Here is a 26377-nt window from a genome sequence, read left to right as displayed (position 1 = left end):
AAATTATCTATTTTTTAATGTCTGAGTTACTCTTTTTCTTCGAAGAAAGACATGAAGTATAAATAGTAGTTATAAATTATTAAAGTTTCTAACCTGTACAAAGCATGGTGTAGTGGAAATAGATTCATTTGGATTGTCCTGGCTCTGCTTCTTGATGTTTTGGGGCAAATCACTTAATCACTGTGGAACTCATTTTTTTAAACTATATAAGGTCTTAAACACTTCTAGTCCTTAAGTTCTTCAGTTTTAAGTAGAATTTGTAATGTCTAAACCTAAAGGAGAAGATGGGCTTAAAATAACTTAATAGCCCTTAAAATAACTCATGTGTGATGAGTTACATTTATACCCTAAAGGTTTATTAGGTGTCACCCACAGGGTTTTCCTATTTCCTATTTTGATTTTGGTAATATTAAGATAAAATTACCCTAAGTTACCAATTTGTATGGAAGTTTATAAATACAGAAATTTACCAGTTAAACCTGAGTGGATGTAGTAGAGTTATTTCAAAGAGATAAAGCTGTTCCCTATAAGGGAGAACTTTACCCTTAACTTGAATTTTAAACGTTTATATAAAGTTATAAAATTGAATTTCAAAATATTAAATAGATTTTTAGTTTTATAGCAAAATAAACTGTAGATTCTAGTTTACAGTATGGGTGAGACCATGGAGATGATCTGGGAAATAACTCCAAGGACAACCATATATCACATAGCTGCTAGTCCTTCCAGCACAACTTGTGTTTAAGCATCATTGGAAAAGCCTTTTATTGATACTTGTAGAGGAAAATTCTGTAAGCTAGTTTTGCTTAACTGAAGCAAACCATTGGGTGTTCAAGAGACTTTGTTTCCTCTTGGTATTAAGGCAAATCACTGCCTTTGTTGTCGAACTGATGTGAAAGCCAACTCACTTTGCTTTTTCCTGGGATCTCACTCCAGCAAATAAAACATGCTAATAAATGTTCTTTTGTGCAGAGCTTTCTGCCTTCAGTTGGGAGAGAGATTGAGAAGGGAACTCTGAAGACAACTGATAAATTTGCAACCACTTAGGAGGTAGTCAATATTTTACTAAGAAGCCATAAGGAAAAGGCCATACTGAGCAGTAGATTTCACTAATTCACTAATCTGACTCTGTCGGTAAAAAATGTGTAGTGATTTTTTTTGCCTTTAATGTTGGAAATTTAGCATTGTTCTTACCCAAGGAAAGGCTGTTGCTGCTGCTGCTAAGTCGCTTCAGTCGTGTCCGACTCTGTGCGACCCCATAGACGGCAGCCCACCAGTCTCCCCCGTCCCTGGGATTCTCCAGGCAAGAACACTGGAGTGGGTTGTCATTTCCTTCTCCAATGCATGAAAGTGGAAAGTGAAAGCGAAGTCGCTCAGTCCTGTCCGGCTCTTAGCGACCCCATGGACTGCAGCCCACTAGGCTCCTCCGTCCATGGGATTTTCCAGGCAAGAGTACTGGAGTGGGGTGCCATTGCCTCCTCCTAGGAAAGGCTGTTACACAGAAGTAAAATGTAAATGATTGCCTGTTCTAATTCTTAAGTGAAGTTGCCTAGCCTGAGTGACTTAACAGTTCCCTGCTACATACTGTGTGCCCTGTCTGGAATATTATCAGGTCACTCACGGAAAATTTTTCAATTTAGATTTCGGGCCCTCTGACATTTGAGTGCCTTGAAAGGGGTAACAATATTCCCCTTAAGAAAGAAATGCTTCGGACCTTTTGTGATTCCCTTAGGGTCAGTGTCTTATAGATAGTATAAATGTCCTTGGGAGACATCTGTTAAGTATGAAATAATTAACTATACAGGAATAAAAGCTAGCGCATGCAGCTTTAAGTGGCTACTTGGAGGTGGTCTGATGGCTGCTTTGAGAGGTCATATAGGAATAGGCATAGTGAAACATGATAATGCAAGCGTTCTATAACTGAAAGCCTAGTTTGACTTTGAACGTGAACACTAATTACAGCCACACATCTATAATATCCACTACAGTGACCATGACTAAGATGCCTCTCGGAACCTTTCTGTTGGGGATCTTTTGTGGGAGGGACCGGAAGAGAGGCGGATCCGTTCTGTCGTGATGTGGGGAGGAAGCAAGCTAAGCTCCTCCGGGAGTCGATTTTTAGGAGGACTTCGATCGGGATTCCAGTGCACACAGGCTGACTCGTCTCGCTTAACTACGTCGGCGGGTGAGTGTGTGTATGTTTGTGTGTGTGTGTCGCGCTCACGAAGCCCTTGGAGCGGACAGATTGTTCTGCGCAGACGCGGTAGAGGACGGCCCGCTGGGTTCCGCACGGGTTGGGCCAAAAATCTGTGTCTTGGGTGGTAGTCCTTCCTGTGTGTTGAACGCCCGGCCTAGGCTCTTACCCTCCCTTTCCCAGAGGCTGAGAAAAGTAGCTCAAGGCTAGTGGTCCTGGCGGGGGAGAGCGAAGGCCACGCGGTCTGCCGCCATATATTCAGTGACCTTTGTCTTATTTTCATTGAGCTCCTTCCCTAGGAGCCGGCGACAACTGTGCTTGCTGGAGTTGCAGGGTCTTTTGCTTTTTTTCTTTTGCCTCAGCGGGAAAGGACACTAACTGTGTTATAGTTATTGATCGTCTTGTATTTGTGTTTTATTTGCACATATCTTGCCCCTCCCCCTTTTTTCCCAGAGTATAAGGCAGCTATTCTGTTTTTTGATGAATAGGTTAATTCAACAAACTGCGAAAATAAGATTAAAAAAAATGACTCACTGAACCTGATGCTTGTAGAAGACAGTTTGATTATTTAACTCCCAGTATTAACCAGAACGTTAAGTTCATCCTTTGCATGAAACTCATTTAACAAATACCCTATGCGAGGCACTGGGAATTTTAAAGAAGTGATAGCTAAAGGTCATTTTAATAAAATGTTAGTTGGAGCTAAGATCAGGTTATAAAGAACAAAAACTGGGAAACTTAAAGGCCTCCAGTAGAATTGAGAAGTTGTGGGAGTTCTCTGGTGGCCTAGTGATTAGGATCCCAGTGTTTCACTGCCGTGGACAGGGTTCAATCCCAGGTAGAGGACTGAAATTCCACAAGCTGTGACCCAAGCAGTTAAAAAAAAAAAAAAAAGGTGTTACCGTCAATACAGTGAAAAATAATGCTGCCTCAATAAAAATCATAGTTTAAATCAAAGTGAAGCCACGTGGTAAATGATTAAATGTAGTGTTAGAAGGTAAGTTACAGAAGACCTAAATAGACGTTTATCTGAAGAAGACATTTGGTTGACCCACCATATGAAAAGCTCAATATTGCTAATTATTCAGTTCAGTTCAGTCGCTCAGTTGTGTGCGACTCTTCCCGACCCCATGAACCACAGCACACCCCACCTCCCTGTCCATCACCAACTCCTGGAGTTCACCCAAACTCATGTCCATTGAGTCGGTGATGCCATCAAACCATCTCATCCTCTGTCGTCCCCTTCTCCTCCTGCCCTCCATCTTTCCCAGCATCAGGGTCTTTTCCAGTGAATCAGCTCTTCACATCAGGTGGAAAGTATTGGAGTTTCAGCTTCAGCATCAGTCCTTCCAATCAATATTCAGGACTGATTTTCTTTAGGATGGACTGGTTGGATCTTGCAGTCCAAGGGACTCTAAAGAGTCTTCACCAACACCACAGTTAAAAAGCAACAATTCTTCAGTGCTCAGCTTTTTTTATAGTCCAACTATCACATCCATACATGACCACTGGAAAAACCATAACCTTGACTAGACAGACCTTTGTTGGCAAAGTAATGTCTCTGCTTTTTAATATGCTATCTAGGTTGGTCATAACTTTCCTTCCAAGGAGTAAGCCTCTTTTAATTTCATGGCTGCAGTCACCATCTGCAGTGATTTTGGAGCCCTAAAAAATGTCAGCCACTGTTTCCTCATCCATCTGCCATGAAGTGATGGGACTGGATGCCATGATCTTAGTTTTCTGAATGTTGAGCTTTAAGCCAGCTTTTTCACTCTCCTCTTTCACTTTCATCAAGAGGCTCTTTAGTTCTTCACTTTCTGCCCTAAGGGTGGTGTCATCTGCATATCTGAGGTTATTAATATTTCTCCCAGCAATCTTGATTCCAGCTTGTGCTTATTCCAGCCCAGCGTTTCTCATGATGTACTCTGCATATAAGTTAAATAAACAGGGTGACAGTATACAGCCTTGACGTACTCCTTTTCGTATTTGGAACCAGTCTGTTGTTCCATATGATCTTGCATATGGGTTGAGGGGTTTCAGTGTCAGCAGGATGATCAGGGATGAAATGATGTACTTGAACGTGAACGAGATGAAGGAGTGAGGTGTGTTGATAACCTGGAAAAGATATGCAACAGCAGCAGTTGCAAAGACCCTGAGGTGGAGGCATGTCTGTTGTGTTCAAGAAGAGCAACAAGGACCCTGCAATTCCACTTCTGGGCATTTATATGGAGAAAAACTTGATCTGAAAAGAAACATGCACCCTATTTTTCATAGCAGCACTGTTTCAATAGCTAAGACATGGAAACAGACTAAGTGTCCTTTGACAGGTGAACAGAAGTGTCATCTGTCACACCAAAAAGATGTGGTATATATACACAATGCAGTGTTATTCAGCCTTTAAAAAAATAATGCCATTTGCAGAAACATAGATGGACCTAGAGATTGTCAAACAGTGAAGTAAGTCAGACAGAGAAAGACAAACATCACATGATACTATTTATATATGGAATCTGAAAAAATTATATAAATGAAACTTATTTACAATACAGAAATAGACTCACAGACATAGAAAACAAACTTACAGTTACCAAAAGGGATAGCAGGAGTGGGGTAGGAGGGAATCAGTTATGAGTTTGGAATTAACATATACACACTAATATATGTTTTATATATATATAAAATATAAAAACAATGGGAACCTACTGGATACCACAGAGAACTATATTCAGTATCTTGTAATAACCTATAATGGAAAAGAATCTGTAAAAGAATGTGTATATGTTCATATGTGTGTATATATATACATACATCTGAGTCACTGTCTGTACACCTGAAACGAAGACAATATTGTAAATTAACTACATGTCAATTTTAAAAACAGTAAAAAAAACAACTACAAATCAGCCTGTATTATGAACTTGGAGATATATAGCAAAAATAGAGATATATTAAAATTTTAGCAATGATTATGTGAAGTGGAGTTGGTGATCTATGATTTTATCATTCTTTATATACTTTCTGTAATTTTTCAGTAAGTATGTCTTTTATAATCAGAAATTTAGAAAACATACAGTGTAAACATTTCCAATTTTGGGGATTGGACATAAAAAATAGATATTTGGGGTCAGGGAAACTTCTTAAACGAGGTATTTAAGAAGCTGTCTTAAAGTTGTCAAGTTGTAGAAGTTGGAGTGGCCAGAAGACCAGCTTGAGTATCTGTGAGGAAGTTTCTCAGAAACTGCAAGGTGTTGCTTGAGAAGTATGGTGTGGATAAAGGTCTATAAGTGAGGCCAGAGAATGGCCAGGGATAAGACAGGAGACGTTGTAGGTCATGACAAGTACATGAAAGACCACACACACCTCCTGGGATTGACTTTGTCTTGAAGAAGTGGGAAATTACTAAAGGAATAACATAATCAGACTTGTTTTTAAGAAATAACACTTGGCATCTGTGTAGAAAGTGGAGTGGAGGCTCAGGGAGGCCTAAGAGTAATCCAGACAGTGACGAATGCTGGAACTACAGCATTGGCAGGTAGAGGGCTTCTGCACTGTTAGCTAAGTACCTGAGAAGTGCTGATAAATGACTTTTTGAATAAATAAAATAAAAATTTCCCTATTCCTTTGAAATTCCAAATACCAGAATGTCACAGTTTCAAGATAAAGAAGGAACTGATATGGGACTTCCCTGGTGGTCTAATGGCGAAGACTCCAAGCTCCCAGTGCAGGGGGCCTGGGTTTGATCCCTGGTCAAGGAACTAGATCCTGCAGGCTCTAACTAAAGATTACTCATGCCATGATTAAGACTCAGCACAGCCAAATAATTTTTTTTTTAAAGAAGGAATTGTTAGCATCTATTAATACAAACTTGAGTAGTTTCTCTCAGTTATGGCTAAGCGATTTTTAAGGCTGTTAAGAATTCTGGCCACACTGATGACTGAAGGCCTAATTATCTCGAAATGAGATGGGGTGAGAGGGAGATAGGGGTCATCACTGGCCAGAGAGCAAGGACTACATTAAAGTCTTTGAGGCTCAGTTTCATGATAATACCTTATACAGTTGACTCTTGAACAATACAAGTTTGAATTGCACCAGTTTTCTTACATGCAGATTTTTTTTTTCAATAAATATGTACTCCAGTTACCATACTGTCTGAGGTTGGTTAAATTCAAGCATGTAGGATGGCAGATACAGAAGGCTGTCTACAAAGTTATACCTGGGTTTTTGACTGCGTGCATGCCTTGGCACCCATAACCCCCAAGTTGTTCAAGGGTCAACTGTAAATTCTTATCTATGTATCACAGTTTACATAATTCTCTTCTTTTTTAAAAAGATTTTTGTGATGTGGACCACTTTTAAAGTCTTTATTGAATTTGTTACAATGTTGCTTTTTTTTCCCCTAAACATTTTGGTTTTTTGGCATTCCTTCCCCAACCAGGGGTTGAACCCACGCCCCCTACATTGGAAGGCAAAGTCTTAACCTCTGGACCATCAGGAAAGTTCCACTTAATTCTCTAATAGCTCATTTACCTACCTAAAGAAATAAAGGAGTTGATAGTTGACCTGGGTCTTAAAAAGTAATACAGCTAGCAATGATGGAAGAGAGAATAACATGAGCAAAAGCCTAGAAACACAAACTTTTTTTTTGAGAACATTGAAGTTAATTTGGGCCAGACTGTAAAGTCCTATAAGACAAAATTTGAAAAACATAAAAATCTCAGGAGAAGAATGTTCAGAGACTATGAAAAGGCAAGACATGAAATATAAATGACCATTTGTCTTAGTTCCACTACTGCAACAAAATACCACAGACTAGGCGACTTATAAACAACAATATTATTTTTCACAGCCCTGGGGACTGCAGAGTCCAAAGTTTGGTATCTGGTGAGTGCTCACACCCCTGGTTCATAGGTAGATCCTTTTTACTCTTTGCAGTCTTTTTATATAAGGGTACTAAATCTAGTCATGAAAGTTCCATCCTTAAGACCTAATCCTGCCCAAAGACCACCACCTAATACCATCACCTTGGGGGTCAGGATTTCAACATATGTATTTGGAGGGGATATTCAGACTGTAGCACTACTGGGGGCTTCCCTGGTGGCTCAGATGGTAAAGAATCTGCCTGCAATGCAGAAGACCCAGGTTCAAGCCCTGCGTTGGGAAGATCTCCTGGAGAAGGGAATGGCAACCCACACCAGTATTCTTACCTGGAGAATGCTATGGACAGAGGAACATGGCAAGCTATAGTCCATGAGGTCGCAAAGAGCCAGCCCAACTAAGTGACTAACCCTTTGCCTATAGCACCATTAAACTTAAAAAAAGACACTTAACTTCACTCATGATAAAATGAAACTCTACTGAGATACCATTTTCACCTATTGGATTAGCAGAGATAAAGTTTGGTAATACATTGCATAGGTGGCTATCAACGTATAATCAGTGTGGGAAAACCATCCCTAGAATCTCATATTACCCATGAAATTGCATTGGTTCAACATCTGTGAAGGAAATTACAAATTTATAAATACACATGCCAGTTGACACAACAATTCTTGGGGTTTTATATGCAGGTAGTCTCAAAAATGTATGAAGTTACCTGTGTAATTCAATCTTATGTTTTTGGAGTAGCACAAAATTAGAAATAGCCTAAACAAACATCCATTAGTAGAGCACTGCTTAAATAAATGATGAAATATAGCCATACAGTGGATTACTGTGTAACTCTAAAAAAAGGAAGTTCTTATGCTCTATTGTATAAAAAATCTTCAAGATACATCAGTACCTGAAAAGAGCAAGGTACAGAAGAATGAGTATACTGTGCTACAGTATTTTGTATAAAAGGAGAGAAGTTGATATACAAAGATAAACTATGTATAAAATATCTGGATGCTTACAAGCAAATCTAGTAACATTGGTTGCCTCTGGAGAGGAAAATTGGATAGATATAGTCAGGAGTAGGAGAGTCATTTTGTAGTGTGCATTTGTGCTTTTTAATTAAATTTTATTTTGAAATAATTAGACTCATAAGAAGTTACAAAAATAATACAGAGAATTTCCGTATGCCCTTCACCCATTTCCTCAGTGATAACATCTTACACAACCATATTATTGGGCTGGCAAAAAAAGTTTGTTAGGACTTCCACTACATTGTATGGAAAAATCCAAATGAACTTTTTGGCCAATATGATACGTTGTCAGAGCCAGGAAATTGACATTGGTATGATACCATTAACTAAACTACAGTCCTTATTTGGATCTCACCACCTTAACATGTGCTCCTTGGGTCTGTGTGTGTTTGTGTTACTACGCATAGAGATTTGTGTAATAATCACCACAATCAGGATATGGAACTGTCCCATAATCACAACAAAAGTCCTGGTACTGCTACTTTATAGTCAGATCCTACCAGCAACCTTAAACCTTGATCTGTTTTCTGTTACATTATATTATTTCCATTATAATTTAGCCATTTCAAGAGTTTTATATGAATGGAATCATACAATATATGCATTTGGAAAAAATTTTTCTGTACTCAGCAGAAATACCCTTGAAATCCATCCAACTTTCTGCATATATCTATAGTTAACTCCTCTTGATTTCTTAGTAGTATTTCATGATATGAATATGCCACAGTTTGTTTAACCATTCACCTACTATAGGATATTTTGATTGTTTCCAGTTTGGGGCTGTTATGGATTAAGTTGCTATGAAAATTGATGTACAGGTTTTTGAGTGGATTAAATTTTTACTTCTCTGGGATAAATGCGCAGGAATGCAATTGCTAAGCTGCAAGATAAATATGTTTAGCTTTATTGAAAACTGCTAAACTCCTTTTCATGGTGTCTGTACCATTTTACATTCCTACTAGCAATAAGAGATCCAGTTTTTCATATCTTCGTCTACACCTGGTCATATCAAGGATGGTTAAATTTTAGCCAATTTGAGAGGTATGTAGTGGCTTTCATTTGTATTCTTCTAATAGCTATTGATACTTAATATCTCTCTATGTGCTTATTTGCATCTGTATATCCTCTTCTAAGCACAGAAGAATTGATGCTTTTGAACTGTGGTGTTGGAGAAGACTCTTGAGAGTCCCTTGGACTGCAAGGAGATCCAGCCAGTCCATCCTAAAGGAGATCAGTCCTGGGTGTTCATTGGAGGGACTGATGTTGAAGCTGAAACTCCAATACTTTGGCCACCTGATGCAGAGAGCTGACTCATTTGAAAAGACCCTGATGCTGGGAAAGATTGAGGGCAGGAGGAGAAGGGGATGACAGAGGATGAGATGGTTGGATGGCATCACGGACTCAATGGACATGAGTTTGAGTAAACTCCTGGAGTTGGTGATGTACAGGGAGGCCTGGTGTGCTGCAGTCCATGGGGTCACAAAGAGTTGGACACGACTGAGCTACTGAACTAACTGATCCTCTTTAATGAAATGTCTTTTTATACCCATTTTATAATACCCACACCCATTTTTTAACTGTATTGCTTATTTTGTTTTGTTTTTTCTGTGGGAGATTTTTGTTTGTTGTTTTTGTTTCATTTTACTGTTTACTGTTGAGTTTAGAGTATATATTCCAGATACCAGTCCTTTATGAGATATATGTTTTGCAAATATTTTCTCCCATTCTGTTGACTTGACTTTTCTTTTTCTTAACAAGGTGTTTTGCAGAGCATAAGTTTTGAATTTTGCTTAAATCCAATTCAATCAATATTTTCTTTTATGGATTGTGATTTTGGTGTGAGATATGAGAACTCTGTGTGTAACTCTTAAGTCATGAAGATCTTCTGCTGTATTTTCTTCTAAAAGTTTTATAATTTTGCATTTATATCATTTTGAGTTCAGGTTTGTGTAAGATGTGAGATTTAAGTCAAAATTTTCTTTTTTGTTGAGGACATCTAATTGTTTCAACATCATTTATTGAAAAGACCATTCTTCCTCTTTTAAACTGCTTTTGCACTGTTGTAAAAAAATCAGTTGGGTAAATTTTTTTTGGGGGGGGGTCTGTCTTTGGACGTTCTTTTCTTGCACTGATATTTGAGTCTGTGTCTCCTCCAATACCTCACTTCCTTGGTTACTGTAGCTCTATGATAAGTCCTAAAATTAGGTATTTGATTCTTGCAATTTTATTCACCTTTTCCAATATTGTTTTAGTTATTCTGTCTCTTTTGCCTTTTTATATAAATTTTAGAATCAGCTTGTCTATAACTACCAAAAAAAGACTGTTGGAATTATGATAGAAATTGTGTTGAACATATAGATGAATTTGGGGTGGATTTATGTTGAATCTTCCACTCCATGAACATCATACGTTTCATCATTTATTAGGTTGTCTTTCGTTACAGACCTCTGAACATGTTTTTGCTGGATTTATACAGCAATGGAAGTATTCTTTTTTGGACTGATTTTAAATGAAAGAACATTTTGAATTTTGCTTTCCAGTTGTTCATTGTTAATGTGTAAAAACCATTGACTTTTTTTGTTTGTTAAATTTGTAATGTCCTAGTAGTTTTCTTTGCTCTAAGGTCTGTTTTGTTTAAATGTTTATTGAACAACTGAATGTTTTGCTGCAGAGTAATTCATGAAGTAGGCTCTTGTGTAAATTGGAACTTGTAAACTGGATGACTATTTATTTTCAGATATATATATATATACACACATTATATTATGTATATATTATATATAATATGTATACATTATGTATATATTATATATATAATATGTATACATTATATATATATGCACATTTTTTTCCTCTGTAAAGAGTATTGAGCATATGTATAAATCAATTTCATGTAGCTAATGTGAAAGTGAGAGAATTTGAATTAGTTTTGATAAATAATCTCAAAATTAATATTGGGGCTTCCCTGGTGGCTCAGAGGTTAAAGCGTCTGCCTGCAATGCAGGAGACCTGGGTTCAATCCCTGGGTCGGGAAGATCCCCTGGAGAAGGAAATGGCAACCCACTCCAGTATTCTTGCCTGGAGAATCCCATGGACGGAGGAGCCTAGTGGGCCACAATCCATGGGGTTGCAAAGAGTTGGACACGACTGAGTGACTATATATACATATGTATACATTATATATATGTGCACATTTTTTTCCTCTGTAAAGAGTATTGAGCATATGTATAAATCAATTTCATGTAGCTAACATGAAAGTGAGATAATTTGAACTAGTTTTGATAAATAATCTCAAAATTAATATTACCCTAGCTTAAAAGGTAATGTAGTTTTAATTTGAATGTAATTTTTAATAATTTTATACAGCATTATGTGGATATAAAAACAAATGCATGAAAAACTTTAACATAGGCATTACTTATTTTTGCTAATTATAATTTCAGGAATGTCTGATTAGAGTTAGATAGCAGACTGCAAGATTTTTTTTTATATAATTTAGAATAAAATACAAAATTAAGAAAAAACCCCTTTTGTTTGTCAATTGTAATACAAGATTGCCATATAAAATAGTTTCTTCAGTTACATGCATATCAGGGATTCACACTGTACAATGACATTTAGTTTTCTTTTTTCAGTTTATCCGAAGAATCAGCTCAGTTGGATTCTACAAATTAAACCGTGGGTTTTCAATGAAAACAGAATCATGTGGTTCAAATCCTATAGCATAACTTTTGCCTGCCTGAATTGGATGAAAAGTTATAGGTAAGTTTATTCATTACTGTGGCAAATATTTACACAATTATGTATAATAATAGTTTTGTATTGATTGTGTTTAATAAACTGTCAGTATAGCTCATGTGGTTTGATTAAGGTTGATTAAGGTGCTTAGTCACTCAGTCATGTCCAACCCTTTGCAACCCTATGGACTTAGCCCACCAGGCTCCTCCGTCTGTGGGATTCTCCAGGCAAGAATACTGGAGTGGGTTGTCATGTCCTCCTCCAGGGGATCTTCCCAACCCAGGGATCGAACCCAGGTCTCCCGCGTTGCAGGTGGATTCTTTACCATCTGAGCCACCAGGAAAGGCCTTAAGGTAGCTTTTGTTTATTTAAATATTCTTATTTTTCCAACAAATTTTAAATTTGAAAAATTTCAAACCCGCAGAAAATTTGGATATAGTATAAATCCAGTGCTCACTTTTCATCCATATTCAGTGATAGCTTTCATTTTTAATGTAAGACTGTATTACTTGGAGAACTACTTTTACTTCCTAGTAATATCCTTATGACAAGACACAAATAACACAGTGCTTAAATCATAAATGTTTTGGGTGCAACATAAATATATAGTGGTTAAGTATACATTCTAGATAGTAAGATTGAATCAAAGTAATATCTTCATGTATTCATATATTATAAACCAATTTCTAACCTTGTGAAAAATATTGCTTAGAGTTAAGGTATGAGCTCTGTTTTCCAAATGCATGCTTCTACTTCTCATAAATGAATGAGTTCCTTTGAGATTGGATGTCTGTAAAATCATTCTTGATCAACTGAGCAACCACCTGCTGTTATCTATTGTAAGTTAGTCCTTCATTACCCAGGCTTTGCATGAAGCATGAAAAAGAGGGTAATATTCATAAGATAATATTAAAGAAAAGTGACATTTAATTCTTAAAAGGATAGTGAGTAATCAGTATAGAATGTACTCTGTGTAGCTAAGAAAAATGAAGTACAAATTTAAATGTCATTACCAATGCTAACCTAACAACCTATTCTGTTACCCAAGAACCTCTGGGGGATTTTTCTATCATGTGCTTTGATATAGGACCTGGTGTAGTGTCTGTGTAATCCCTATTTAGTCCCTATTTGATCCCATTTGATTTAAAAAAAATTTAGGTGAACTGTATGTTCTTCTAGCCCTTCCCCTTCAGATTATTTATTTGACAGATGTTTCCTGAGCACCCACTATGTTTCAGAAACTGTGATCAGTAAATAGTTACTGCTACTACTCTACAATACAGCTGCTACTATTATGTGACCCAAAAGTCCAAGTTTTATAAAGTTTCATTTTTGTTGTAACTTACTTTGAAAGCAAATTAATTTATTATATATATATATATATATGCACTGTAATTATAAGAAAACTTGTTTTAAAATATCAGAAAATGAACAATATATGTGTTTAGAATCTAATAAATTATAAATTAGAGTATCTTTCTACTTAATATATCCCATGCTGCATTTTTTTAAATGGTAATTTTTGCCTGGCTCTTCTTAATGACCTCTTAGGCTCCCTTGGACAAGACCATACAGTACTTCACGGACCACTGTAGACAGGAGTGAGGTGAAGACCTTCCTGGCCCTGGCTCACAGGTGGTGGGACGAGCAAGGAGTATATGCACCTCTTCATTCTATGAATGACCTGAGGGTGCCATTCATTAGGTAACAATCCAGAAATTCTAGGCCTTTTAAAATACAGCTCTTCAATAATTCACTTTCTTTCAAGTTCATTTTTCTTTTGGTTTATGCCTAGGTTCAAAGAACATTGCATTTTACGTTTGCTTTGGAAATTAGGAGGATTCTCTTCAGTGTCCATTATTCAAAACTATTAATTTTTTTTTATAACACCACTTAAATTCTAGACTACTTTCATAAATTAACTAGAAGTATTTTTGGCTATCATTAAGTTAATTAGAATTAAATCCATATGAAAAGGAATTATGATCCTGTGGCATTAAGGTCATTTTATAGCATCTTTGACATTTAGGAAGTTTGATAAAAGGAATGCTACTTAGAAAGTTCAATTCAACAAATTTTTTGAGAACTTAACCTTGTACAGAGCTTGGGGTCTAGACTCTGTAAGAGTATAAGAGCTGCTGAGGTATTCATCATTCAAAACATAGTTCATGTATTTCAGGAACTTTGCTGTGGCAAGGGTTCATCAGAACCCACCTATCACAAAATTGCTTATTCGTTCTTCTGTGCATGTCTTTATTCATTCATTAAACATTTTTCAGTAGCCTATAGGGCAAAGCTCTGTGATCGACCCAGAATATCAGATCAGACTGCCCTTAAGGAACTTCCTGACCGGTTTTGCTGGTTGATATTAGTGCAGCAAGAAGGAAACTACTGGCGTGTTTTTGCTACCACTGAATTAGCGGATCCAGAAACACTTAAGGCAGAGAAAAGCACAAATGTCATTCTGTTAAGCTCAATCAGTGGTTCTCAAGATTAGCCCTGGACTAGCAACATCAGTATCGCCTGTGATTTTGCTAGAAATACAAAATTCTCAGGTCTCACGAGGGACCTACTGCTTTGGGGGTCAGCAGTCTGTGTTTTCGGAGAAGGCAATGGCACCCCACTCCAGTACTCTTGCCGGGAAAATCCCATGGACGGAGGAGCCTGGTGGGCTGCAGTCCATGGGGTCGCTAAGAGTCGGACACAACTGAGCGACTTCACTTTGACTTTTCATTTTCATGCATTGGAGAAGGAAATGGCAACCCACTCCAGTGTTCTTGCCTAGAGAATCCTAGGGACGGGGCAGCCTGGTGGGCTGCCGTCTGTGGGGTCGCACAGAGTCGGACACGACTGAGGTGACTTAGTAGCAGCAGCAGTCTGTGTTTCAGGAAACTTTCCAGATGATTCTGATGCACACTTAGCTTGAGAACCACTCTATTCCAACCACTGTGACTCTCTTAGTGAAGACATCACACTAAAAAAGACCATCCAGGGCAGTCCAAATTATGGTTAGAAGTGTATATTTTGTTCTAATCATAATTAAAACCATTGAAAGCGAGCAGTATGATTTGAATTATGATGTAAAGAAGTCATTTTGTCCAATGTGTGAAGAATAGATTGGACTTCATTTGAAATGGGTCCTTTCTTTTCTAACATTCCGGAGTTATCTCCTTAACCACTATGTAGGTTTTTCTTAGAAATCAACTAATTTGAATAGTAATAAAAGATATCCTAAGATGTCCTTATTACATAAAGTATTTATTTTAATATAAGTATAATTAGAATTCCAACTATAATATAAGTATAATTAGAATTCCAAGTATAATTAGTAGTCCAACTTAAAAATTTAGTTTATGATATTTTGGCTATATGTATCTGTGTGTGTGTACGGGTGTATATATGTGTGTGCTTACATTTGTGTATATGGGAAAGTATTATTATGATTATCATAAATTAAGTTTACTTGATTTGGATGCCTGTTTATGTGATCATAAAAACACCACTAACTTAGAAGATTAAAGGAGACTCAATTTAGAAGGGAATATAGACAAATTCTGAAAATACCTATCTCCAGTCTGCTGCTTCTCAGCCCTGTAAAAATAGCCTATTTGTTGCTAATATGAAATGAATCTAGCAAATACTAACAGTGTAGCTAATAAATGTCTCAGGTGACATGATATCTCAAGTGAATAAAATTAGGTTAATCTAAATGAGATTGTTTTTAAAGGTTTTCTTTAGATTATTACTAAAGCAATAATTGAGTCATAATTATTACTGGAGTATTTCAAGAGCTGTACTTTAAACCTCTTGCTTTTGATTACTAAAAATGTTTTATAAATTAAGCATAATATCATTTTATGCTGAAAATAAAAGATTTTTTACCCCCCAAATCGATAGTCTTAAATAGATTAAAAACAGTTTAATAGTTCTTTGAAAATTATACACTTTTAAGACTTTATTGATAAAATTAATAATCTGTTTTTATATATTTTGAATTTTTTTTTAAAGAGACAATCTTTTAAGAACAATTGCTAATCACCAGCCAGGAAAACCTTTGTCTGGGATGAAGATTCTTGATGTTGGTTGTGGTGGTGGATTGTTAACAGAAGTAAGTGATTTACAGCTTTCTTGCCATTTTTAACTGGGAAAAAAATTGAGAAGTGGGTTTATGCCTCTTTTATCCTTTTTTTTTAATTGGAGAAGGTTTTTTCCCACTTACTTTATTTATTCATTTTTGGCTGCACTGGGTCTTCATTGCTGCATGGGCTTTTCTCTACGTGGCGAGCAGGGGCTGCTCTCTAATTGTGCTGTGCAAGCTTCTCACTGTGGTGGCTTCTCTTGTTGCAGAGCACGAGCTCTAGGGCATGTGGGCCTCAGTAGTTGTGGCACGGGGGCTCCGTAGCTGCAGCTCCCTGGCTCTAGAGCACAGGTTATGGCCCTCAGGCTTAGTCGTTCCAGGGCATGTGGGATTTTCCCAGATCAGGGATCGAACCCATGTCTCTTGCATTGGCAGGTAGATTCTTTCCCACTTAGCCACCAAGAAAGCCCCTCTTTTATCCTTTTAAGAAATAATACTGTTCATTTTTTAAAAATGGAAAAGTATAATGTTTTTAATATTTTTATGATTATAAAAGTAATGCATGCTTTTTACTTCCTTAAAAATATATAAATATTTCAGAAAAGTGTAGTGAGGAATTTTTTTTTTTACACAAAAATGAAGCACTGATGAAAATAAATGGGACCTAATTAAACTTAAAAGTTTTTTTTACAACAAGGGAAACTATCATCAAGGCAAAAAGATAACCTACTAAATGGGAGAAAGTATTTGCAAATGATATGATTGATATGGGTTTAGTATCTGGTCCCATCACTTCATAGCAAATAGTTGGGGAAACAGTGGAAACAGTGGCTGACTTTTTTTTTCTGGGCTCCAAAGTCACTGCAGATGGTGATTACAGCCGTGAAATTAAAAGACGCTTGTTCCTTGGAAAGAAAGTTATGACCAACCTAGACAGCATATTGAAGAGCAGAGACATTACTTTGCCAACAACGGTCTGTCTAGTCAAGGCTATGGTTTTTCCAGTGGTCATGTATGGATGTGAGAGTTGGACCGTGAAGAAAGCTGAACGCCGAAGAATTGATGCTTTTGAACTGTGGTGTTGGAGAAGACTCTTGAGAGTCCCTTGGACTGCAAGGAGATCCAGCCAGTCCATCCTAAAGGAGATCAGTCCTGGGTGTTCATTGGAGGGACTGATGTTGAAGCTGAAACTCCAGTACTTTGGCCACCTGATGCGAAGAGCTGACTCATTTGAAAAGACCCTGATGCTGGGAAAGATTGAGGGCAGGAGGAGAAGGGGATGACAGAGGATGAGATGGTTGGATGGCATCACCGACTCAATGGACATGGGTTTGGGTGGACTCCAGGAGTTGGTGATGAACGAGGAGCCCGGCATGCTGCAGTTCATGGGGTTGCAGAGAGTTGGACACAACTGAGCGACTGAACTGAACTGAACCAAAATACATTAAAGCTCATACACCTCAACATCAACAAATAAACAACTTGACTGAAAAACTAGCAGAAGACCAGATAGACATTTTCCCAAAGAAGACATTCAGATGGCCAACAGGCACATGAGAAGATGCTCAACATCCCTAATCTTCAGAGAAATGCAAATCAAGACGACATTGACATATCACCTCAAACCAGTCTGAATGGCTAACATTAAAAAGTCTACAAATAACAGATGTTGGTGAGGATATGGAAAAAGGGAAACCCTAGGACACTGCTGGTGGGAATGTAAATTGATGCGACCAATACAGGAAACAGTGGGGAAGTTCTTCAAAACACTAAAAATAGAACTGCCAAATGACTGAGCAGCTCTCCTCCTGGGCATACATCTGAAGAAATGGAAAACTAATTAGAAAGGATACAGACAGACCAGTGTTCAGAGCAACATTGTTTACAAGAGCCAAGATATGGAAGCAACCTAAGTATCCATCAACAGATGAATGGATAAAGAAGGTGTGATACACAACACACATACACACACACACTGTAGTATTATTCAGCCATAAAAAAGAATGAAAATTTTGCCATTTACAACAACATGGATGGACCTAGAGGCTATTACACTTAGTAAAATAAGTCAGAGACAAATATTGTAGTTATTACTTATATGCGGAGTCTTAAAAATAAACAAATGCATATAACAAGACAGAAACAGATTCACAGATATAGAGAACTAGTAGTTGCCAGTGAGAAAAAGGAAGTGGAGAGGGGCAAGATAGGTATAAGAGGATTAAGAGGTACAAACTAGTGGATATAAAGCAAATAAACAACAAGGATATATTGTATAGCACAGGAAAATATAGCTACTATTTTATAATAACCTTAAATGGAGTGTACTCTATAAAACTCTTGAATCACTATATAATTATATACCTGAAATTAATATTGTAAATCAACTATACTTCAATTTATAAAGAAAGAAAAAAAGCACTGGTCATTCAAATAGTTTTGAAAATTTTGTTGTCTCTTTCCTCCCAGGATATTAGGCAGTTTCCACTGGTTTAAATATACTGATAAGCTGTCCTTTTGCACTTGCTTCAGTATCAAAATGTATGAGTCTTGCAGGCTTTGGGGGCTCTCCCCTTTTTAGGTGCTCTAGAGTTCTTGGAAGAATACTTATTCTCCCTGTGAACAATATTTGCTTTCAGTTCAGTTCAGTTCAGTTGCTCAGTCGTGTCCGACTCTTTGCGACCTCATGAATCGCAGCACGCCAGGCCTCGCTGTCCATCACCAACTCCCAGAGTTCACTCACACTCATGTCCATTGAGTCGGTGATGCCATCCAGCCATCTCATCCTCTGTCGTCCCCTTCTCCTCCTGCCCCCAATCCCTCCCAGCATCAGAGTCTTTTCCAGTGAGTCAACTCTTCGCATGAGGTGGCCAAAGTACTGGAATTTCAGCTTTAGCATCATTCCTTCCAAAGAAATCCCAGGGCTGATCTCCTTCAGAATGGACTGGTTGGATCTCCTTGCAGTCCAAGGGACTCTCAAGAGTCTTCTCCAACACCACAGAACAAAAGCATCAATTCTTCGGCGTTCAGCTTTCTTCATGGTCCAACTCTCACATCCATACATGACCACTGGAAAAACCATAGCCTTGACTAGATGAACCTTTGTTGGCAAAGTAATGTCTCTGCTTTTGAATATGCTATCTAGGTTGGTTATAACTTTTCTTCCAAGGAGCAAGCGTCTTTTAATTTCCTGGCTGCAATCACCATCTGCAGTGATTTTGGAGCCCCAAAAAATAAAGTCAGCCACTGTTTCCACTGTTTCCCCATCTATTTCCCATGAAGTGATGGGACCAGATGCCATGATCTTTGTTTTCTGAATGTTGAGTTTCAAGCCAACTTTTTCACTCTCCTCTTTCACCCTCATCAAGAGGCTTTTTAGTTCCTCTTCACTTTCTGCCATAATGGTGGTGTCATCTGCATATCTGAGGTTATTGATATTTCTCCCAGCAATCTTGATTCCAGCTTGTGCTTCTTCCAGCCCAGGGTTTCTCATAATGTACTCTGCATAGAAGTTAAATAAGCAGGGTGACTATACACAGCCTTGACGTACTCCTTTTCCTATTTGGGACCAGTCTGTTGTTCCATGTCCACTTCTAACTGTTGCTTCCTGACCTGCATACAAATTTCTCAAGAGGCAGGTCAGGTGGTCTGGAATTCCCATCTCTTTCAGAATTTTCCACAGTTTATTGTGATCCACACAGTCAAAGGCTTTGGCATAGTCAATAAAGCAGAAATAGATGTTTTTCTGGAACTCTCTTGCTTTTTCGATTAGCTTAGAGTAAATTTTGTAATCTTCTATTAGCACAATAACTTTTTGTTTCAATGCTGCATGGTAAGCAGACCTTTGAAAGATATTTTAAGTAACAGTGTAGGTAGGAGTCAAATATCAGTGAAGATCTAGGGGTGTGTCTTACTGTCAAGGTCATAACAGGCAAGTTGACAGTGAGGTTAACAGAGACCTTTTATGCATAACTAAGTTTCCATATGCATAGAACATGTGTTCTTCATATGGCAGTGGGCTGGTTTCTTTTGACATCAATTATAAAATTTTAGGAAATGTAAAATACGTGAAAATACATCCCTTAGAATCAAGAATACGAGGTGTATCAAATGGTAAGTGAGTACACTTTTACTGTTTGTGTTCTATGGCTTTTTCAGTGTATTATTACAGATCTTACGTCTCCAAGTTAAAATAATTTGATTTTCACTTTTAATTTGTTAACTAAGGAGTTATAAAATAAATGCTGTGCAGTGTTTTGATCAAAATTAAGGCTGTATTTAAAAACTTAGGCATGTCATGGACGTGATCAAATGTCCATGGTTGAAAGAGGTTGAAAGAAGAATTGGCTGTGAAGAATCGTTTCTAGTCAGTCACAGAAGAAACTATGGAGAAAAAATGTTCCTTAGAGAATTTGAATATTACAAAATTTTGCTCTTTTTACAATGACATGTTTCATTTATTGCACTTTGTAAATATTTTAATGTTGTACTATATGCCTATAAATGTATCTAGAGAATGTAGACAAAAATTTCCTCACTATTCGTAAGTAGTTCTTAATAAGTTTTTTGTTGTTGTGATTATTGTTCTCACTTTTATGCTTTTTATTATGGAAATTATCAAACATATAAACTAGAGAAAATGGTATATTGAACTTCCACATACCCATAAACGATCTCCAATAATTCCCCTCACGCTTAATCCTGTCTCCTTTTTGAGAAGGTTTTTATTGCTAACGTGTTCTATTTTCTTCCTGAGGGTAACGGTTTTTTATGCCATTAGCCTCTAGGGCGGCTTGGGGCTTCAGTCATTGGAATCGATCCTGTGGATGAGAACATTAAAACAGCACAGCACCATAAATCATTCGACCCAGTCTTGGATAAGAGGATAGAGTACAGAACGTGTTCCCTGGAGGAGATTGTGAAAGACACTGTAGAAACGTTTGATGCTGTCGTAGCTTCTGAAGTTGTAGAACATGTGATTGATCTAGAAACATTTATACAGTGCTGCTTTCAAGTGTTAAAGGTAAGACTTGCAGAGTTTACTTGTTTGTTTTTTCTTTTGAGTATATGTATGTATCCATAGCAATAAATGTTTTATAATACTTGAAGCCAGGAAGACAGAATTTGGGGACAACATCTCGACTAGAGATTATTTCTGCCTCTCAGCTTGCCCTGAGTCCTGGGGTTTTCCAGATCCAGTATCTTGATGTCCAGGGATCCTGAAAACTCATGGTATTGAACACTGTAATACAAACAATAGATTTACAGTGGTATTTTTCCCTTGGTATAATTTGGATTAAATACCTAATAGGCATTGAATGACAATTACTAAGAAACTAATTTGGATTAATACTTTAAAATAAAAAACATAATTAGCATAAACTGGTTAGCCAGCATTTGTTAAGTCACTCTATATACATGACATGTGTAATAGTTACCAGCTTTAAAAGAAGGAAAGAAAAGTGAATGTTAGTCGCTCAGTTGTCTCTGACTCTCTGTCATGGACTATACCCTGCCAAGCTCCTCTGTCCATGGAATTCTCTAGGCAAGAATACTAGAGTGGGTAGCCTCTCATTTCTCCAGGGGATTTTCCTGACCCAGGGATGGAACCTCGGTCAATTGCATTGCAGGCAGATTCTTTACCATCTGAGCCACCAGGGAAGCACTTGATACAAATGATCTCATTTGATCTTACCTACAACCAGGTGAAGAGGGTAAGGCAGGCATTCTGAACTCCTTTGACCTGGAGAAGATCAGAATTTGAGAGATGTCAAAGGTCACATGGTCTTTAAGTCAAAGTCACTAGGCACTTACGTGGGACATAAGGCTACATCTTCTTATTTCAAGTCTGGTTCTTTGCATTACATTATTTTGCTTATGTAACTTGCCACAGACTTAGTCCTCTGAGGTTCCAGTTCTGTTGTTTATATATTCAAGAGGTAACCCCCTAAGTTCAAGAGCTCAAAGGATTAAATGCTTAGCCTTTATCTAAATTGTTGCTGTTGTTCTTCAGTCTCTAAGTTGTGTCTGAGTGTAGTGACCCCCTGGATGGCAGCACGCCAGGCTTCTCTGTCCTCCACTGTATCCATGATTTTGTTCAAATTCATGTCCATTGAGTTGGTGATACTATCTACTGTGTCATCCTCTGCTGCCCCCTTCTCTAAACAGAGCTTTTAAAATATACTTTTCCTTTTAAAATAATTTTACATTTATAGATGTTGCAAAGACAGTACACAGTGTTCCTGTTCCCATGTGTCCTACTGTTAGCATCCTACATAGTAAGGTTAGGAACTGGTAAGAGCAAGTGTGGTACCCAGGGCATGATATCCGGGGCAGCACTCACTAGTCAGTGCCAATCCTGCATTTGCACACCCCGGAGAGGGAGCACCCCCTTGGGTTTTGTGCTCAAGGCGTCTCACTTGCCTCACCACAGTCCTAGCCCTGAATATAGCCCATGGTATATTTTTCAAAGCTACAAAATTAATATTGATGTTATACTATTAACTATACCACAGACCCTGTTCAATTTCATTCATGTTTGCACTAATGTCGTTTTTCTGTTGCAGAGTCCAATCCAGGATTCTGTGTTGCATTTAGTTACCATGTATCCATAGTCTCCTTCAGTGTGTGTTGTTTCTTGATGGTCCCTCTTAAATGAGCCTTATTAGGCATAGCTCCTATTTTCCAAGCAAAACTCCTGAATTATTTCTTTTTGTGTAGTGTCTCAGTCAGTATGTATGGATGGAGAGTCTTTCACATATACTAGGAATACTGGCAATGTGGAATTTCAAACTAATTTTTGCTTTAATGGAAAGCTTTTTTTAAAAAAAAAAATAAATAACCAATACTCACCACTGTTTCCTTAGAATAAGATTTTATGAAACACAGATTGCTACTGCTAAGTCACTTCAGTTGTGTCCGACTCTGTGTGACCCCATAGACGGCAGCCCACCTGTCCCTGGGATTGCCGTCCCTGGGATTCCCCAGGCAAGAACACTGGAGTGGGTTGCCATTTCCTTCTCCAGTGCATGAAAGGGAAAAGTGAAAGTGAAGTCGCTCAGTCGTGTCCGACTCCTAGCGACCCCATGGACTGTAGCCCACCAGGCTCCTCCGTCCATGGGATTTTCCAGGCAAGAGTACTGGAGTGGGGTGCCATCTCCTTCTCCAGAAACACAGATTAGATATTTATAATTGATTTTTCCCTTAGCTCTATTGAGATATAATTGACATATAAGTGATTTTGAATGATATTTTAGAATACTAAAGTTTTACAGAGAAATGTTACAATGTGTCATGAAATAGTGTCTGATATTTTAGTTTTAAGGGTACATCCCAATATTTCGGGGCCTTTTCACATCATTTTTATTTTTGGTTTGGAGTGATATTTGAGATATTTTCATATATATATATCTTAATATGATTATCTTGGAGGGGCATTTTATCTCCATCAGATGCTAATTAGAATGTTTAAAAGAGCCATTAATGTTTTTGCCATTTGTGGGAGTAAATATGCACATGTGCGTGCTAAGTATGAACTATAGCCTGCCAGGCTCCTCTGTCCCTGGGATTTCCCAGCCAAGAATCCTGGAGATGGTTCCTATTTCCTTCTCCAGGGGATCTTCTGGACCAGAGATTGAACTCTTGTCTCCTGTTTGGCAGGTGGATTCTTTACCACTGAGCCACTTGGGAAGCCCAAACACTTTTCATACCTTAATCATTAATGCTTTTGTCAGAGAACACCCACCAGCAAGCTGTGGGCCTGTGTGCTGTGCCAAACGATTCAGGCAGGCTTGGCTTCCCCTGAAGAGAAGGCAGTGTTGACACATTAAAGCATCAGTGTGCACATGTAACAAGGACGAGCAGCCTCATCTCATTTCTGTACTTTTATTATAAAGTGTTTGGTATGTACAAAAGAGTGTATTTAATATAAACATAAGTCATAGTAACATATGATTTTAGGAGTTAGTTGTAAGCACTGTTGCATAAACTCAGTAAGTGCATCTATAGAGGACTGCCTAAAACAACGAATTTCCCAAGAGGAAAATAAATATTATTTTGGTAAATTATATAATAAAATATAATTGTGTATCTTAACTGCACTTAAATTATTCGAAAGGGAGGAGGAGGGCGAGGGAAGCCAAACTTGTATCTAGCTGATACTCCTGACATATAAAATTTTACTTCTATTCATATTGTTTTTAGCCTGATGGTTCTTTATTCATTACTACAATCAACAAAACACAGCTGTCCTATGCCTTGGGAATTGTTTTTTCAGAGCAAATTGCAGGTATTGTACCAAAAGGTACTCATACCTGGGAGAAGTTTGTTTCACCTGAAAAGCTAGAGAGCATTCTGGAATCAAGTAAGTATTAAAAATATTTCCAATTTTCAAGGCCTAACTGTACTTTTGAAAGTGAAAGTCACTCAGTTGTGTCCAACTCTCTGTAACCCCATGGACTATACAGTCCATGGAATTCTCCAGGCCAGAATACTGGAGTACATAGCCATTACCGTCTCCAGGGGATCTTTCTGACCCAGGAATCAAATCGAGGTCTCCTGCATTGCAGGTGGATTCTTTACCAGCTGAGCTCCCAGGGAAGCCTTTTAATGTGCCAATGATTATTAATCACAGAACCTAGTACTGAATGAACTAGGCCACTCTTCTTTGGATGTTGGTTATCTCTCCTCAACTAGATCATAATTCCTTAAAGTTAGGATTAGGTATTACATACCTCTTCTCTCTCACCTGTGGCACCTAACCCAGGGTCAAGCAAATCATAGACGATCAATGAATCCTTTTTGGCTATTTAGCTCTCTCTTGTTTAAGGATTAGGTACAAATGTCTTTTATTTACATATCCTCAGTTTGTCCTGTTGTGGTCATTCTTGAATCAGCTTACCTTACATATTATTTTTCCTGATTCCTTCCTGTGTGTGTGTGCAGGCGTGCGTGTGTCAGTCACTCAGTCGCGTCCAACTTTTTGCCATGTCAGTTATATTTTGAACTTGTCACTTTTTATGTAGTGTTTCATACCAGTTACGACATGCCTTGTAGCATGGTTATTTTGGTATCTGTAATATCTTTCTGGCTATAAGCTCCTTGAAGACAAGACTGTGAATCCATTTTTGTGCTCCCTGTAATTCCTAGCCCTACTTTACACCTCCTGAGGACTTGATTTATCTGTTGAATTCCTGTCAAGTAACAACATTGGTCTGTTCATTTATTTGGCATTTAGTATTCCTCTGGAGTATTTAGACTCATGTGTGTTTTATGCTTTTTGTTCATATAACAGTATATCAATAAACTTGATTTTACTAAGACTATTATCTGTTCAATGAAATGTAGTAATTTCTGCAAGTTAACATTGTTGGAAATGGAGCTGAAAAAATATTTTAAAGGTGCTTGATTGGAATAGTCACTTGTTGGCAAGTATTTTCTAATAACAGCTAACATTTATTGAGCACTTACCCAATTCCAAATATCATGTTCTGTTGTGATAAAGAATGAGCTGTAATGGTTACAAAATATTTGTGTCTGTTGAGTTAGAAATCCCTTTTTTTTTTTTTTAATATGGAGAGTTGTATGAGACTCTTGTCATGTGGAAGGTAAATATTTGTTAAATATACTCTGTTTGATATATATTTTTTTAGATGGTCTGTCAGTTCAAACTGTGGTGGGAATGCTCTACAACCCCTTCTCAGGTTACTGGCATTGGAGTGAAAACACCAGCCTTAACTATGCAGCTCATGCCCTGAAATCCAGCCTTCAGGAACACCCAGCACCTGCCGAGTTTGCTTTAAAGGGGGAAACAGAAGAGCTCCAAGCTGAAGCCTCCACCAACTCAGGTATGCAGGAAGAGCTGAAGAAATGAAGTGTTTCTAAGGACTATAGTATAATGGCTTGAAAGTCTGATGTTTACAAATACACAGAATATATACTGTTTGTTTTTTGAGACAGGATCATAAAGAAAAAGTCAATAAAAAGGGCTAAAACCTTGGATAAAAGCTTTTGCTATTTCATCTAATAACTACCTTCAAGGGATTATTCTGTGGATAAAAAATGTTTTGATGAGGTGTTATGTGATCTAGAAGTTTAAGTTCCTCACCCTTTGTTACATGATGATTATTTAGTTGCTAAGTTGTGTCCGACTCTTGCGACTCCATGGACTGTAGCCCTCCAGGCTCCTCTGTCCATGGGATTTCCCAGGCAAGAATACTGGAGTGGGGTGCCATCTCCTTTTCCAGGGAATCTTCCTAATCCAGGATTCAAACCTGTCTCCTGCATTGCAAGCAGATTCTTTACTGCTGAGCAACCCTGGGAAGGCTTTGTCATATAATTAGGATATACATGTTTCACTTCATCTTACAGATTATATAATATCTTTCCCACATGTATACACACAAATATATATATATATATACTGTAATATGTTTTAATGTAACCAATCTATATCATCTGCATTTT

The 26377-nt window shown here is 37.7% G+C and overlaps 1 protein-coding gene across 2 annotated transcripts; it reads left to right on the top strand.

The window, feature by feature from the left end:
* The first annotated feature begins 1503 nt into the window (after positions 1-1503).
* Positions 1504-25917, top strand: COQ3 (coenzyme Q3, methyltransferase). Of its 2 annotated transcripts, XM_006052451.4 has the most exons (8): positions 2031-2185; positions 9060-9138; positions 11733-11859; positions 13387-13539; positions 15844-15943; positions 20694-20936; positions 24116-24275; positions 25564-25917. In XM_006052451.4, the coding sequence occupies exons 3-8, from the start codon at positions 11801-11803 to the stop codon at positions 25782-25784; spliced, it is 936 nt and encodes a 311-aa protein (XP_006052513.1). In that variant the 5' UTR covers positions 2031-2185; positions 9060-9138; positions 11733-11800; the 3' UTR covers positions 25785-25917. The 2 variants fall into 2 exon arrangements, with proteins under 2 accessions (XP_006052512.3, XP_006052513.1); XM_006052450.4 differs by lacking the exon at positions 9060-9138 and having other exon boundaries at positions 1504-2185.
* The last annotated feature ends 460 nt before the right edge of the window (positions 25918-26377 follow it).

This window comes from Bubalus bubalis, chromosome 10, assembly GCF_019923935.1.
Source record: "Bubalus bubalis isolate 160015118507 breed Murrah chromosome 10, NDDB_SH_1, whole genome shotgun sequence".
Lineage (NCBI taxonomy): Eukaryota > Metazoa > Chordata > Mammalia > Artiodactyla > Bovidae > Bubalus > Bubalus bubalis.
The sequence above is the reverse complement of the archived record's forward strand: the minus strand, read 5'-3'. Positions and strand labels throughout refer to the sequence as shown.

Coding starts and splice junctions, on each gene's coding strand:
- COQ3 (XM_006052450.4), top strand. CDS start 2,077: ATGTGGGGAGGAAGCAAGCTAAGCTCCTCCGGGAGTCGATTTTTAGGA. Junction 11,860..13,386: donor AATTGGATGAAAAGTTATAG/GTAAGTTTATTC, acceptor ATGACCTCTTAG/GCTCCCTTGGACAAGACCAT. Junction 20,937..24,115: donor GCTGCTTTCAAGTGTTAAAG/GTAAGACTTGCA, acceptor TATTGTTTTTAG/CCTGATGGTTCTTTATTCAT.